The 15,694-nt window shown below is 38.1% G+C and overlaps 1 protein-coding gene across 1 annotated transcript in view; it reads left to right on the forward strand.

Annotated features, from left to right (window-relative positions):
- The window catches only part of CAPZA2 (capping actin protein of muscle Z-line subunit alpha 2), a 44,991-nt gene that overhangs the window by 22,002 nt on the left and 7,295 nt on the right, over nt 1-15,694 (forward strand). Inside the window, exons 2-7 of the mRNA XM_038421294.2 lie at nt 3,073-3,136; nt 6,068-6,119; nt 7,438-7,501; nt 8,201-8,407; nt 10,613-10,692; nt 15,121-15,199. Of these exons, the coding sequence (XP_038277222.1) occupies nt 3,073-3,136; nt 6,068-6,119; nt 7,438-7,501; nt 8,201-8,407; nt 10,613-10,692; nt 15,121-15,199 (546 nt within the window). The remainder of the gene's footprint in view (nt 1-3,072; nt 3,137-6,067; nt 6,120-7,437; nt 7,502-8,200; nt 8,408-10,612; nt 10,693-15,120; nt 15,200-15,694) is intronic.

Here is a 15,694-nt window from a genome sequence, read left to right on the forward strand (position 1 = left end):
GTTTTCTGGTAAAACCCTTGCACCAAATAAGGGAGCATCATCTGTCCTGGAAAGAATAAAAAGGACCATTCAATTCTGGGAACAAGGTATAATTAGTACTGAAAATTTCTCTTTAGTAATGATAAAACTAGTTCTTTTCAGTGACAAAATAACTAATGTACCTGTTTATTGACCTTTGACAAACTATAGAATCCATTATTCTGGTAATGAAAAATTGAAACTAGAAAGTATTATCCATGTTATAGCATACATCTTGCTAACTTTAGGCTTAAAATAGTACAAAGCATTAAGTTATTTTAAAAAGCCACTTCCAGGTAAACATAAACTTTCACTAGGCTTTTGAATAAATCAGTGTTTTCTTTAATGCTATGAAACAACTCAGCTTTTTCAAGGATTGGCAATCTGTATGTTATATTTCATACCATTGTTTGTGAGAGATTAATCCTGGACACAAGTGTGAGAGAATGTCAGATCCTTGAAGAGTTGGCCTTGTGCTGGATTAGTGGATTGGGGACAGGGATTGAATTAGTGCAGCTGCTCTTAATAAATGGCTAAAACAGCATAAATCATCAGTTGAGCCGCTCGATGTCAGCTTTGTTTTGTGTGAAGACTGTCATATTTTTAAAAACTAAGAAATTGCAGTATGTGTACAGATTGGGGTGAAGTGGCCTAAAAAGTGTTTGCAGGATCAGACCCTTTAAGCAGGTTTGTAATTTTGAATAGTTCCATTGCTGTAAATGGGACTAATGTGCTTTGTAGCATCAGGAGCCAACACTATTTTTATTTTTAAATAAATGCTCTTAGTAGAATCAACTCGTCATATCAAAACAAAATTGCTTCAGTGTTAACAAGCTTACACTTTCAATGAACTAAGTTATTTTGACATTTTTTCACATCTATACAATCCAAATTTTTGAAAAATAGGAGCTTGGCTATATTGAAATTAGAAGTGCTTTACTGATGAAAGAATATCAGTATACTATACTGGCAAAACGGTGCTTTATACCAGTGCAATAAAACCACCGGCACAAATATAACAGATATGCCCGTATAACTGCACATATACTAGGGGCTTCTGTTCTCACAGTTGTGTCAGGAATCACACTAGAGTCCTGTGCAGGACTTTTTTTTTTTTTTTAATCCCTCTCCTGTCCCACAATACTCACTACCACTCACTCCTACATTGTTTCTTGCATTTTTATCCTGTTCCTACCTGCAAAAAACTTTAGATCCCACAAGAGAGACAGATTTTCCCCATGCTACTAAAAACCCAGTCAGTTAATATATATTGTATAAAATATATAAACAGAATTCAGACAATTTTTGCCACTAAAAGAATAAAACAAATCTTGCGTAAACCATGTAAAAAAAATACTTTAACTTATGTTATAGTAGACATCAAATCTCTTTCTACCCTTGCTTCAATTTAAGTATTAAAACCTTTATATTAAAACCTTTAAAAAACAAAGGAAAATTTGCTGTACATTGCTGAAATTCTATTCTTGACAAATTGGTGAGAGATTTAATGTTTTCCCACAAATTTCTGCAGTCTGTTTTTTAGTGTTTTTGTTTGTTTGCTTGTTTGTTTGTTTGTTTTTTTGCCCACCCAATCCCACCTGCAACAAAGTACATTTTTCTGCTACTATGGGAGCAGATCCTGCAGGATTCCAGTCCCACTGCAGGGCTCTAAATCAGCGGTTCTCAAACTTCATTGCGCTGTTACCCCACTCCCCATCCTCCTCTAACAACAAAAATTACTACATGACCCTATGCCACAGGGGGCTCCATGAACTGCTAAGCTGCTCAGGCTTAGACTTGGGCTTTAGCCCCAGGTGGTGGGGCGTAGGCTTTGGCAAAGCTGGCATTAGACTCACTGGGGCCCAGGGCAAAAAACGCAAGCCCAGAGTGTGGGACTGAAGCCCAAGCCCCGTGGGAACAAAGGCTTCGGCTTCAGCCCCTCATGGCAAGACTTGGGCTTCGGCTTTCTGCCCTGGGCCCCAGCAAGTCTAACGCCAGCCTGGCAACCCCATTAAAATGAACTCGCGACGCACTTTGGGGTCTGACCCACAGTTTGAGAACCACTGCTTTAGATTATACCTCTTATACAGCTGTCAATAACTGGTAGAAGTCTGTAGTATAGACACAGCTGTAAGCTCCTAAGCTTGTGTTCAGATGGGATCTTCACCAAAAAATCTAAATATATAATATAATATAATATAATATAATATAATATAATATAATATAATATAAAGTGACCTGCAAGGATCAGGCCTATTGACTTGGATCTGCAAACCCTGATGGAATATAGTCTGAAGCATTTCAGCTTCCTTGGTTTGTGAAAATTCAGTATATTGGAAAGCAGTACTCTATAGCGCACATAGCACGGGCACAATTTTCTGTTTTGAGTTTGTGGTGGTTTCACAGTAATGATGTTAATGAGATCTTGTTTTTGTCTGTTTTGGCATAGATGAGCTTTAAGTCTGAAGCTTCTTCCTAGAAAAAAATCTGAAATTTTGGTAATTAAAGAAAGAAGTACGAAACTTCCACTTCAGTTTAATACTATAAAATGGAACAAATACCCCTCTCTGTTAGGTTTTGTACAGACAAAAGACAGTCCTTTCCATAGACAGCTTCCAGTGTAGAGGCCTGATTCTATTAGAGAGAGAGCTATTTCCCCTGCCTTGCCATTACAAAGGGACATTACAGTGATTGCAAATTATATTATGAATTGCAAGCTCTACAACTTGGGTCTTGTTACTTATTGTATCCCTTCTCTCCTCCTCTGTGTTGCATATGATAGCCTCCCTCCATGTTGTCCCCTATGCTTAGAAACAACTCCTAGTCCCTGTTCCTGGTATGTTCAGAGACAAAAATAGTTTTGGGAATGTGGATTGTATTGAACAGTGGGATTTGGAGGACTTTATATTTTAGACATTAAAACCATACAAAGTAGAACTGATTGATTTGTTTTGCCTGGATGGACACTGAGTTTTGGAAGACTTGATATTTACATATTTTTACATTTCCTTTGATGTATAGTTATATAAGAATATACTTTGTATTTTATTTAAGGTGCACATAGCAGCAAAGTTCATCATTCATGCTCCTCCTGGGGAATTTAATGAAGTGTTCAATGGTGAGTATCTTTGTGCTTCCCTGCTCTGGATCTGACTTGCTAATGCATTTCAGATATTGTGTCTCTGTGTATGTGTGTGTGTGTGTGTGTGTGTGTGTGTGTGTGTGTGTGTGTGTGTGTATTTAATAACTTTAAATAAGCTATTGGAGATTAGGTGTTCATTGTTTTTGTTTTTTCAGCCTTCTCTGCCATTTCATGCTCATTTCATCTTCAGTCACTGCTTTGTGAGGATGAGACCTTGCTTTGCCACCATTGCCAATTCTGCAATACTGACAACTGCTAATAGTGTTTGATCTGATGAAAAGAAGGATACTTCAGTTAACTGCTCATGCTTTGATATGTACCTAGGCTAGACACTCCAGGTTTTTTTGACCTTGCTGAAAAATACCTTGTTGTATATTGAGTGTGGTTAGTTGGAGGCAGGTGGGGGAGGTTTTAAGAGCTGGTTGGGTTTAAGTATATAAAATGCAGTGTTTAAAGTGAAAATGTTTATGAATAAATGTTAAACTGACCTTGTGCTGATATTTTTTTAGACTTCATTAATACTGCTGTTGTGGGGATAAGCTGCAGGGGGGAAGGTATGGAGTGGGAGGCTGTGAGATCAAAGGGAAATGTACTGAATCAATAGTTTTAGGGTTGGGGAAGCTGAAATGGGTGGGGGTGGGGAGCATGGAGGAGTGATATTGAGCTGTATTCCTCTATTTTGGATGAGATGGCTCTGAGGCATGAGTGCCCAAGGTATGGTGATAGGGTACAGGAGATGTTGGGGATATAGAGGAAGGAGGCGGGGAGTACATAAGGGGACAGCCTAAAAGGCTGTGTGTGGAGGAGGGTGTATTGAGAGGTGTGTTGGAGTATGGAATAGGGCAAGAGCTGAGAGAGTATGATATTGAGGGTAGGGCACAGAGGAGGGTAGAAGGGAGACATTGAAAGGACAGTTATACATGATGGTATAGGTGGGAGGTATGGATGGGACATAAAGATGGAGACATAGAAGAGTAATGAAAGGAACAGGGGACAGGAACAAGCGGCCGCCGTTGTCATTTAAAAAGTTAAACTTACTTTTTTAGCTATAAAACTTGGGGTTTTCCATGTGGATAAATCTCCCACATTTTACCTTCTCCTTCCCACAAGCCTCATGAATTTGCTAATGTTTATAGAAAAACCCTGCTTTGAGCCATGGTTGAGAGGGCTCTCCTTCAGACACTATACACCAACCAAAGTTTTTATGTACAGTGGAAAAACAAATTCCAAAGTCTGTTAAATAAAATTGTTAATTTTTTTAAGTACACAAAGATTCCATCTTCTATTCTAGGAATCAGTTTCTGATAATCTGATCATTTTGGTCCTTGAATATATTCTTATCAATATTTGGGTGAGAGGAAAGAATATTAAGGGTTAGGTGCATAATAGTAACATTAGTCATTCAGATAAGGAAATATTTTAACTTGTTCTTTTAAATTAAACTCTGAATTTCAAATTTGCAGGTGGGAGCATATATTAGGTTTTATTTTCAATTTTAACCCTATAACCAGCCTTTTACATTTTAATGTATTCTATACTGAACAGTATTGTGATTAACTTTGCATATAGATATTTCACATGAAAGCATCTACAAAGTGGTGATTTATCAGGTTAGGATTTTACTGGCATAGGAGGGTGGATTGTCTTTGTCTCAAAATAATTCTTAATATTTAAGAATGTAAGAAGTCGGTTGCAGTTCAGTTTCTGATCCACCTGCGAATTTGAAATCTAGATTGAAATATATGTTCAGGTTAGCAAAGTCGTCTAGGAGATTGGAACAGGGGCAGGGAAAATACAATAAATTAAAATTAACTATGTATGCAACACTAATCACCACTGTCAAAAACTGTACTTTGTCTATGGCTAGGCTGCTGTACGATGATCTTTAGTAATCTTTGAACGCTTGTCTGTAGACAAGTGGAGCCATTACACAGCTCTTGTGGCTAATCCAGCACAGTTTCCTAGATTGTTGATCATGCCTCTTCTATAGGTTTATATCTAGCGGGCCTACCAAATTCACGGTCTATTTTGGTCAATTTCACGGTCACAGGATTTTAAAAATCATAAATTTAATAATTTCAGCTCTTTAAATCTGCGAAATTTCATGGTGGTGTAACTGTAGGAGTCCTGACCCAAAAAAGGAGTTGTGGAGGAGTTGCAAGGTTATTGTAGTGGGGGTTGCCGTACTGTTCCCTTACTTCTGTGCTGCTGCTGGTGGCAGTGCTGCCTTCAGAGCTGGGCAGCTGGAAAGCAGCAGCTGCTGGCCGGGAGCCCAGCTCTGAAAGCAGAACCACCGCCAATAGCTCAGAAGTAAGGATGGCATGCCATGGTATTGCCAACCTTACTTCTGCGCTACTGCCTCCAGAGCTGGGCACCCGACCAGCAACAGCTGCCGCTCTCTGGCCACCGAGCTCTAAAGGCAGTGCAGAAGTAAGGGTGGCAATACAGTGACCTCCACCCCACAAGATAACCTTGTGACCCTCCTGAAATTCCCTCTTGCATCAGGACCCCCAATTTAAGAAATGCTGGTCTTCCTCCCCCCCCCCCCCCCCCATGAAATCTGTATAATAAAGGGTAAAAGCACACACAAGACCAGATTTCATGGTCCGTGACGTGTTTTTCGTGGCTGTGACTTTGGTAGGGCCCTACTTATATCTGCTTACCTACTTGCTGGGAGAATCCATTTTAGTCATCTGTCTTGCATCCAATTACTGTGCATTCATGATGGTGAAGTATCTGTTATTTAACAGGTTTGTTACCTACTCCCCTCCTTTTGCCCCCCCCATTTTCTTGGGGAATAAGTTACATTTGATACTATGTAAATTACAATTATTTTGTGGACTAATTAAAATAAGTATTCTTCTAACATCTTGAAAATAGTTTTAAGACTTAAATATTTTCTTTCAGATGTTCGGTTGCTGCTTAATAATGATAATCTTCTTAGGGAAGGAGCAGCCCAGTAAGTATCACATACTACACTTGGCACCTAAACACTTCCAGTCTTTCATATTCTATTAAAGTTTTGTTACCAACAAGTGATCACAGTGATCTGACTTGTTAATTTCTGCATTTGTGACTCTGGCTGTGTGTTCATCAGAGCTAATCAACTATTGACCAACGCTAACTATTTCGTTTGATTGGAGATATTCAAGAAAAACTCAAGCGTTACAGAAGTAGTGTCGATGACTGTCATCTGTGCTCTGTCAATACTGAATCAGCCCTTTGAATATAGAAACCACATTGGAGCAATTTTCTAATGAGAGCAGTGCTCCTATAAGTGCTGTCTCTTTGGATAAAGCATAAGCAGTCCTGTATCTTGTGTTCATGAACGATTCTAGAGCACTTTTTTGCAGGGGTGTTATATAATTTATTTATTTATTTGGGTAACTTGCATCATGCCTATCTACAAATTCCCTTCCACTTTCAGTTGGAGATATTCTTCACTTCTTGTCATAAAAAGTTGTATAGTGTTGCAGTGGTTGGCAAAGTTATCACTACAAAGTAAATTGTAAGTTTGAGCCTATTTGGGACTCTTGGATGAAAAATTATGTGTAAATATAAGTTCCCAAAGCTGGTGGAATGGGGGGTGATGGTGGAGGGAGAGTGATAAGTAGACTCTTGCTTTATTTTCCCGTGCCATGGACCACATCTAGTGAACTTGTACTTACCTCCATAAGTTTGGAGATTTTTACTCAAAATATTTCAGCTCTTGCACTCTGATAATACCTAGCTCTCTCTAGCACTTTTCATCTATAGGTCTCAAAGCTCTTTAGAAAGGAGATGAGTGTGATCCCTATTTTACAAATGGGGAAACTGAAGCACGTAGTGGCAAAGTGACTTGCCGAAGGTCACCTATCAGGGCAGTGGCTGAATAGAACCTAAGTCTCCTGAGTCTCAGTGCTCCTTCTGTTAGGCAGCACCATATCTTTAAACTGTTGGTTAAACCTGTCAAGATTTTTGAATGGTTAATACTTATACCCTCTATGCTAAAAGCTTTCTGTATATATATCAACACTATATATTAAAAATTACTTCAAAAATAGATTCCACCTTAGAGGACAGAAATTTTCATTCTCATTTGGAAAAAAAATAGACTTCTTGGATCCTGCACACATTTTTTTTGTGTGTGCCTGCTTTGTGTCAGGATATATCCTGGGCACTTCAGTGTACTAAACTAGTACACTATTCTGTAAAATGTCTTTCCTGTGCTATGGTATAGAAATGTATTGCAAAACAGGTGGTGTGGTAAACCTGATATGCATTTTTTTTCCTTTTAGTGCATTTGCACAGTACAATCTGGATCAGTTTACTCCAGTGAAAATTGAAGGTTATGATGAACAGGTATGCATACAATGAAATATTAACTCATAACAGGTTTCTTAAAGTTTAAGGAGTATGCTATGATATTAGAACTTTTGGTTTTCTTTTCTTGCAAAAATATGCATTGGCTAATATTCCAAGTTAATAACCTGTTTATAATGTAAACCATAAAGAGCTACAATATAAGCAGTGTGGGGTCAATATAAACAGTGTGTGCTCTAATCCTGTAAGATGCAGAGTGAAGTCACCTAAACAATCTTAACTCTGCCCTATAGTTACATCATGAACAAAAAAACCCCCTATCTTTTTAAAAATTAGATTAATCTAATATAGAATTTGAAATATTATTATGCACTAATTTCATGGACACTGCAAGACCTCCATTTAATATATGAATTCTGCATTTGCTACAATGTGGGTAAACTAGATGAGAACTCAAGGTTTGCTGCTGTTTAATATCTGTTACATCCCCCCTCTTTGCCTCTGCTGTGCATGAACTTAGTTCACATCTTAAGTTTTAAAGCATGAGATTTGGATGAGCCTCACCTTGGCACAGTTTAGTCTTTTTCCTTTGTTTGGTGGGGTTACACAGTGTTGAATGGTGTAATGATGTCAAGACCAAACTCTGTGTGTGTGTGTGTGTGTGTGTGTGTGTGTGTGTGTGTGAAAAATATTTTAAATAAAATAAAAGTAGGTTACAACTACAACTTTGTAATGCAGGTATTGATAACAGAACACGGTGATTTGGGCAATGGAAAATTTTTGGATCCAAAAAACAAGATAGCTTTTAAATTTGATCACTTAAGAAAGGAGGCTACTGATCCTAGGCCACATGAAGCTGAAAATGCGGTTGAGTCCTGGAGAAATTCAGTAGAAACTGCAATGAGAGCCTATGTGAAAGAACATTACCCCAGTGGTGTCTGCACAGTAAGTACTAGACAGCTATGAAATGATGGGGGATTGAAGTCTCCCTTGTCTGTTTACATTTTTGTCTGCAGGAGAATATTGGTATCTGAAATACAAGATAATGTAAACACAAAGTAAAGTCTAGTATAGACATTCCCTTAAAGTCATAGGTGGGAATGTCTTCAGTTTTAGTGTTCTCATTACCCACCACTCTGCACCATCTACAATCATCATATATTTTCTTACCCTCCTTGTCCCCAACAACATGCTCCTGAAGCTTCTGGGGGTATTGATTGTGCAGCATCGGCTACTCACTAGCCTCTTGAGACTCAGTGGTATCTCTTGTATTGCTCCAAGATCAAAGTGTGAGAATTTAGAGTAGTCCCAAATCCTGTTCTGCTTGTGACAGCAGAGATACCTGTCTGGCTAATGTTTGATGATGTTATTGATTGGTTATATTTGTTTTTCTAAATCATATTAACATTATTACTTGAATTGTTGAGAACATTTTAAGCATTGTTCGTGAAGACAAAGGCTCTGCTTTGAGGAGCTATTTAAAATCTAGTTGTCTGAATTTTGCATGGTGACTTATTTTTACTCTTATTTACACCTGCAATTAAATTCTTAATCTCAACTGGAAGAAAAGGCCAATTTGAAATCATAGCTAAATGTAATTTGAATGTGCAGTCTTGCAGGAGTTGGGGAACGGGGAGAGACTCTTCAGCACCAGTGAGTCTTTATAAAATGTAGGCAGTTCTGCAGCAACAGTTCCTTCTCTTCTTCAATTCTACATCTGTAAGGTTCCAAACATAAAGGAACTAGACTCTGAAGTACCATAAATTTTAGTGAACATTGATTTGCTATATCTTCTTCTAGAGAATGTGGTGTTGGTAAGAAAACACAGATAATTATGGGGGTGAGTAAACAGGGATTGATGTTTCACTGTAACTAAGTGAACTCTGAATGGAGTTAGAGACAAGGTTTGTAAGCTCAAAAGCTTATCTTCCCAACAGAAATTGGTACAATAGAAGATTTTAGAAAGACAAGGTGGGTGGGGTAATATCTTTTATTGGATCAACTTCTGTTTGAGAGAGGCAAGCTTTCAAGCTCACCCATCTTTTGTCTCATATCCTGGGACCAACATGGCTACAGCAGCACTGCAAACAATAAGGGAAAGATTCAGTTTGGAAGTGCAGTTGCTACAAACCTGCTGGGGGTAGGCTAAGTTACTATGGCTGCAGTCATCTATCTGTAAGCAAAGTGAAGAGGAGTTAACTCTTTCATGGGGGGGGGGAGGAGTAAGGTTTTAGGTTTAATATTTAATGCCTCTTGTAGACTGGTGTAAATAAATCTTGTCTTTGGTGTGTTTCTTTAAGAATACATGAAGTGTACTCATGGCCTTTTTTTGGGCTGCTTTGGAGACACAGAATACAAAGCCTTGGGTATAGCATGGCAAGATAAAGGGAGAGAAAGCACTTTGTCCCATCCTCAGCATTTAAAAGCAAAAGTGGGTAATGGTGGCTTCATAAAAATACAGCCTTTCTTTGTTGTGGATCAGATTAGCACTTGATTCTGATATCAGTCATGCTAGGTGCTTTACAATTCCATTTCCTTAGATTTTTAGATTTTTTTTTCTTTTGTACCATTGTTTGCAGTGGACAAAATACTGAGGCATAGACATACTGAAACAAATATATACCTTGCTGTTGTACATTTGGTGTCTAACTGCTCCGTTTTCCTCTCCCCTAGTAAAAAGTTAAAATATCCAGTTAGACAAAGAATAGTCTGAAACCCAGCCATTGTTGCACTGTTCTTGAAGACTCTCTCATATGATCACTCATAGTTATATGGTTAAAATCCCTAGTTGCTGAGACATATCTAGTGTATTGCCAATCTGAAAGTTTTATGTACTGCAGCATCTAAATTTTAGTTTGACCAGGTCTAATGATATTCCAAATACTGAGCCCTTAAATTTTCCTCCTTTGTAAATCATACAAGCACTCAAGGCATGGTTTAAAGCTAATTTATTGGCTGCTTTTGTTTATGCATAGAAATAATGGAAAGTGGTTATAAAGATAAAATTCTGTAGTGTAATGTCACTGAATTATAGTACAATACAAGAGCTAAGTATCTTTTTAAAAATCTGTTTTGTACAAGATACTTATAATTTGGTTAAGGAATTCATTCAAAACTTGGCATGACTTTACTCTTTCATTTGCAATTAAGGTATATGGTAAAACAGTTGATGGACAGCAAACCATTATTGCATGCATAGAGAGTCATCAGTTCCAAGCAAAAAATTTTTGGTAAGTTCTTAACTGATCCTGTATTTGTTATATTTCACTGTATTTAAGTAACTCTATCACAATCATATCCAGTCATCCTCAGTATTGAATAGTGCGCCTTTTTTTATGGGAAGACGTTCCAAATCTGTTTTATGTGACTTAGAAGCTTCTATAAGGAGCTATGCAAAAAGCTTTGCTGCTAAAAGAAGCAAAATGGCAGGCTACTGATCTGTTATTTTGTGGAGCATTTGGGAAATTCCCAGCCACGCTTTTGCCTGGACTTTCCAGTGATTTTTCTTACTTGCATTTTTTCTTCCTTGACAATTGTTTTTAGCTTTAAGACTCTGTCCTTTTCTCTTAGCTGTAAGATGTCAACAAAGAAAAGCAAATTGAGGACCAGGAAATTTACAGCTATTTTCCAATGGCAAAGGAAGAAATGTCAAAGGAGACTGTTTCACTTTCTATTTCTCCTAGCCAGTCCCAGAAGCAGTCCTTTCACAGATGTAGGAGTATCCTAGGTTAACTCAGGCAACCAGTGGGGATTGGAAGTCTACTGTAGGATGTGGGCTCACTAGTTTCCACTCACTTGGCATTTTTCCTTTAAACTATCAATAGCTAAGGCCTCAGTTACCCCAGAGGTACTAATGGTTCCTTTTTGTCAGAAGGGAGATGAGCAGGATTCTTTCAGTAGTAGTAATTAGCCTGTGCTTCACCCAACAGCTCCTTGGTCATGAGTCATTCACCACCAATTCCTCACAAGGCAAAGGGAAGAATAATCCGTGAACCTGATCAGTGATCAAAATACCCTCCCAGAATCCAGCCATATATTGCCAGGCAAAACACAATTCTGTGTCCCTCTCCCTCCACCCCTGCCTCCCCTCCCCCCAGTCAGTTTTGTTCAGAAAATGTGGGAAATTGGGAGGGGAGCAGAGCAAGACAAGCCATGACTTCTGGAAATCTGTATCCAAACTTCTTGAGAGAGTTCTTGCTAGCATTAACACAAAGAGCTTTTTTTAGAACTAAAGAGAAATGCCTTGTTAGGACTTTTTCTTCATGAGTCCTCTTGGCCAGATAGGAGTCTATCCTAGAACAACATGTGTCAAAAGGACAAGCTGTGGTGGCTAAGAAACTTCACCAGTCTTTCAAATTCTCCATCTCTTAAAACTTTCCAGGAATTTGTTTTTCCAGGTAAAGGGAAAACCAGCTTCCTCCCCCTCTCTTCTTCGCCCCCCGCCCCACCCAAAAAATAAAGGAGCTGTACAAAAAGTGAAAAATCCATTAGCTTTAACTTCTCCAAAAGAGCACACCAAATGAGAATGAGAAGAGTATGTTTCAGAAACTCAAGCAAAACACTTGAGATGATGCAAAATGTCATCAGTTACTATTACTTAACTTTCACAGTAGGAAAGATTTAAGAGAGAAACTCAGAGCAGATATTTTTCCCATCAGCGTCAGAGGCTTTTTAATTCTTATGTACAGTTCCCTGGAAGTTTTCCCATCAGAGTAGCACATTTGTTGCTATAGATATAGGTGCTCAAGCCTAATGACTAAACCTTAGAGGGCCTAAAGTCTGAGAGCCAGGGAATTTCCAACCTCTGTCATGCTATGAAGATGAGAGACGCAAGAGTGGAATCTTGTATAATGTCTTCAAAAAAGTAGAATTAAAAATGATTAACTTTTCCTTATGTGGCTTTTTAGTTACACACACACACACACACACACACACACACTCTCTCTCTCTCTCTCTCTCTCTCTCTCTCTCTCTCTCTCTCTCCTGTTTGTGTGTGTGTGTTTCCCTCCTGTTAATTTCTTTACTCTTCAGGATGAAGTCCTATAGTGAGGATTTTTGGATGTGACTGGCAAAAAATGGAAAATGCCAGTATTTTAACTCATTTTCTCTGAATAGTCACATGCACGAGGCCTTTACTCACCGGATTTTGGCAAACAGAAAGCCAAAATCTGGTGTAAGTTGGATTTCTTTGGATTTCTCCTTTTTGCTCTGTAAAAGTTTATCTGGTTAATAACTAAAATTAAATCACTCACAATTGTGTGAAGACTGTTTTGCAACATTGGAAGTGAACTTCTGGATAGCTTCAGAAGGAGTTGGGTCTGAATTGCATGCAATGGTTTGCTATTATTGTTAAGGAGGAGTGTTCCACAGTTAGTGTATGTAATTGTTAGAGAACACTAATTCTCTATCTCTTGTGCTATGCCCTCTTTGGTAACACGATATGCACGCACATCTTTCCATTCCCATCTACAAAGAGAGGTCTTACATCATTAGTTCAGGAAGCCGACATTAGATGTGCATAATTATTCCAGTATGAGCTGATAAAATGTTCTGATTTATGCTGACTAGCTTATAAATGTGAATTAATTTGATTTTAATTTATCTTTGGTTAGAATATATTGACATAATATTGATTTTAGTCCAAAAATATAAGTAACATTTAGATTCCAAATGGCTATTTGAGGTTTTTCTCTTAAAAAGAGAAGTGGATACACAATACAAACAAAATTGACGAGGCTCGCTAAGCTGCCCAGAACTCAGGCTACTGAGAAGCTGGGAGCCTGGAAGCCCTGATAGCCATATGGTTTGCGTTGGGGCTTCAAGGGCTGCTGTGCTTCCTGCTGTAGATCAGGGAAACTAGAGGTTCTCAGAGCCTGAGTTACCAGGCTCTCCCAGCTACATAGCAGCCAAGCTGGCAGAAAAACAGGCAGACCTGCCTAGTCCAAGAGCCAATGAAATTGACACATTCCTGTGAAATGCGTTTTAATTTTTTTTCAATGGAAATTTTCCAATGGAAAATTCTGTTGGAAAACAGCTGACAGCTAGTAAATAAAATAGATAAATTAGTAAAGAGACAATTGCATAAAATCATTTTAAAAAGCAGTTGAAAGCCTTTGGTATATATGTAACAAGCTTCTAGAAATCCTTGGTTCAGCAAAGATTACACAGTAATGGTTATAACTTAAATTATGATAACGCCTTTCATGCTGAAGGATGACAAAGGACTTTACAAACCATTGAATTGACTGACTTTTTCACTAAAATGTAGGCTCTGCTGGAGTGAAATATTGCAGTCATTTAATGACCTGCAGAATACTAGTTACCATCCTGTAACCGTTCAGGAAGTGAAGAATATGTTCTTCACATTGAAACAAGAAGAATATTAGGTATGCAGAATGTAGTAACACAAGTTAGAGTTTAGTTAGGGCACTGTGGTTAACATCTGTTTATAACAGATCCTTTGGCGCTTCTTATAGCTGCAAGATGTCAGGATCTCAGTGTTTTGGCACTTGTAGCATTACAGTGCCATCTAGCAGCCTAGCTGGGAAACTAGTGACTCAAGGAACACTGAACCAACAGCTTCTTCAGAACCCTATGCTCTCCACCCCACCCAAAGATAGCTAAGTACTTATCAAATCCTACCTTGCTTGCACTTTGAGTTCTGAAATTATAGCCTAAGGTATTATGGATTTGGACATTAACTTGTCATGTGAAATACATTCAGTGGAGCATTTCTACATCAATTTGTGTGGATTAATTATTTGGTCATCTTAAACTGCTTTTTTGTCTCTGTATTGTTACCTTCTGAAAGGGAATAAAATCTGTAGCTAATCTTCTTGTGGAAAGTGAGTTTATGCTATACCCAAACTGTTTGTTTCTTAAACATGCACGGAGTAGAAATTGTGGCAGCCCAGAAGCTGTCCTAATATAGCTTTTTTTTCTTTTTTTCCCCCTTCTCTCCCTTGATAGAATGATCCACTAACCTTTTCAGAAATTTATGCCTTGCAGGGAGGCAAAGTTTGAAATGTAGCCTACCTGTATTTCTGACATCTGGAAAGATACAATCTCCCCTTGAGTGGTTTGGGAGGACTATTGCATTCCTTTGTAATGGAAGGAATGCCTACAGTTCTGGAGCTTTATATTTCTGCCAGAGCATTCTAAAGCCTTAGCTACAGTTAATATTGTAGTGATTCATGGGTGTTTTGGTATATTTTTAAATAAAAATGCAGATTCTAAAGCTAGCGAGCTGCAAAAAGGTGACCGTTGCTGGAGATTTCCAGCAACAGAGTCTTCCTTTGCTCTAAATAGTACTCAGCTACACATGCCCAATTGGCAAATAATTAATAATGAGGAACATTTTTAGAGACAAAGAAAAAGTTCCTGTTAGAATGGCTGTATGAATAAAAAATCGTGCTCCGTATCCAAAAGCAGCAATAAGTGTTCCCATAGAGTCCGAGTTTTTCTCAACTGTTTGTGTCTTAAAACCATGAGTGATTTTCTTTTGTAAGAGTATTGTGTTTCCCATACTACCTCCCTTAATGATTTCAAATTAAATACTAAGTTTGTCACTAGTAGTGCAAAACTAGGTGTTTGAAATTCCACATTTTATTCAAATTATTTTCCCTGCCTTATTTATAGCTGCTGTTTTTATTTTTAAGGAATGGCCGTTGGAGGTCAGAATGGAAGTTTGCAATCACCCCTTCAACCACGCAGGTGGCTGGCATCTTGAAAATTCAGGTAGGCTTATCATAAATTGTATACTTCAGCGTATAGTAGGTCTCTAGTGTGGTTTTTGTTTTTTTTTTAAACCACGGGAATCTCATGGTGATATAGCAACAATAATTGTGGTGCAAGAAAAAATGGAACAGATACTCATTTCATTAATCATTCTGCAGTATTTTAAAATAAACTGGCATTAATTCTGTCTGTAAATATTCATTCATGCATTCATATATATATGATTTGAATATATGATATGTGAATATGATATATGAATATATATATAATATTGTAAAAATGGATGATGGTGGGCTTTGGAGACTCATCCCATTTTGTGTGTTGTGGAGCGAGGGGTTGGATTTTTTTGTTTTGTTTTCTTTTCTTTTCTTTTTGTTGGCTCTCTTGCCTCCTGAATCAAAAGGGTTGGTGTCTCGTCAGAGAAAGGCTGGATGCAGTTTTAGGCTATTTTCTCTTGAGGGCATAGGATGAGAGGAATATGCTCCTTGTTCCAGG

This window comes from Dermochelys coriacea, chromosome 1 (genome assembly GCF_009764565.3).
Source record: "Dermochelys coriacea isolate rDerCor1 chromosome 1, rDerCor1.pri.v4, whole genome shotgun sequence".
Classification (NCBI taxonomy): Eukaryota; Metazoa; Chordata; order Testudines; family Dermochelyidae; genus Dermochelys; species Dermochelys coriacea.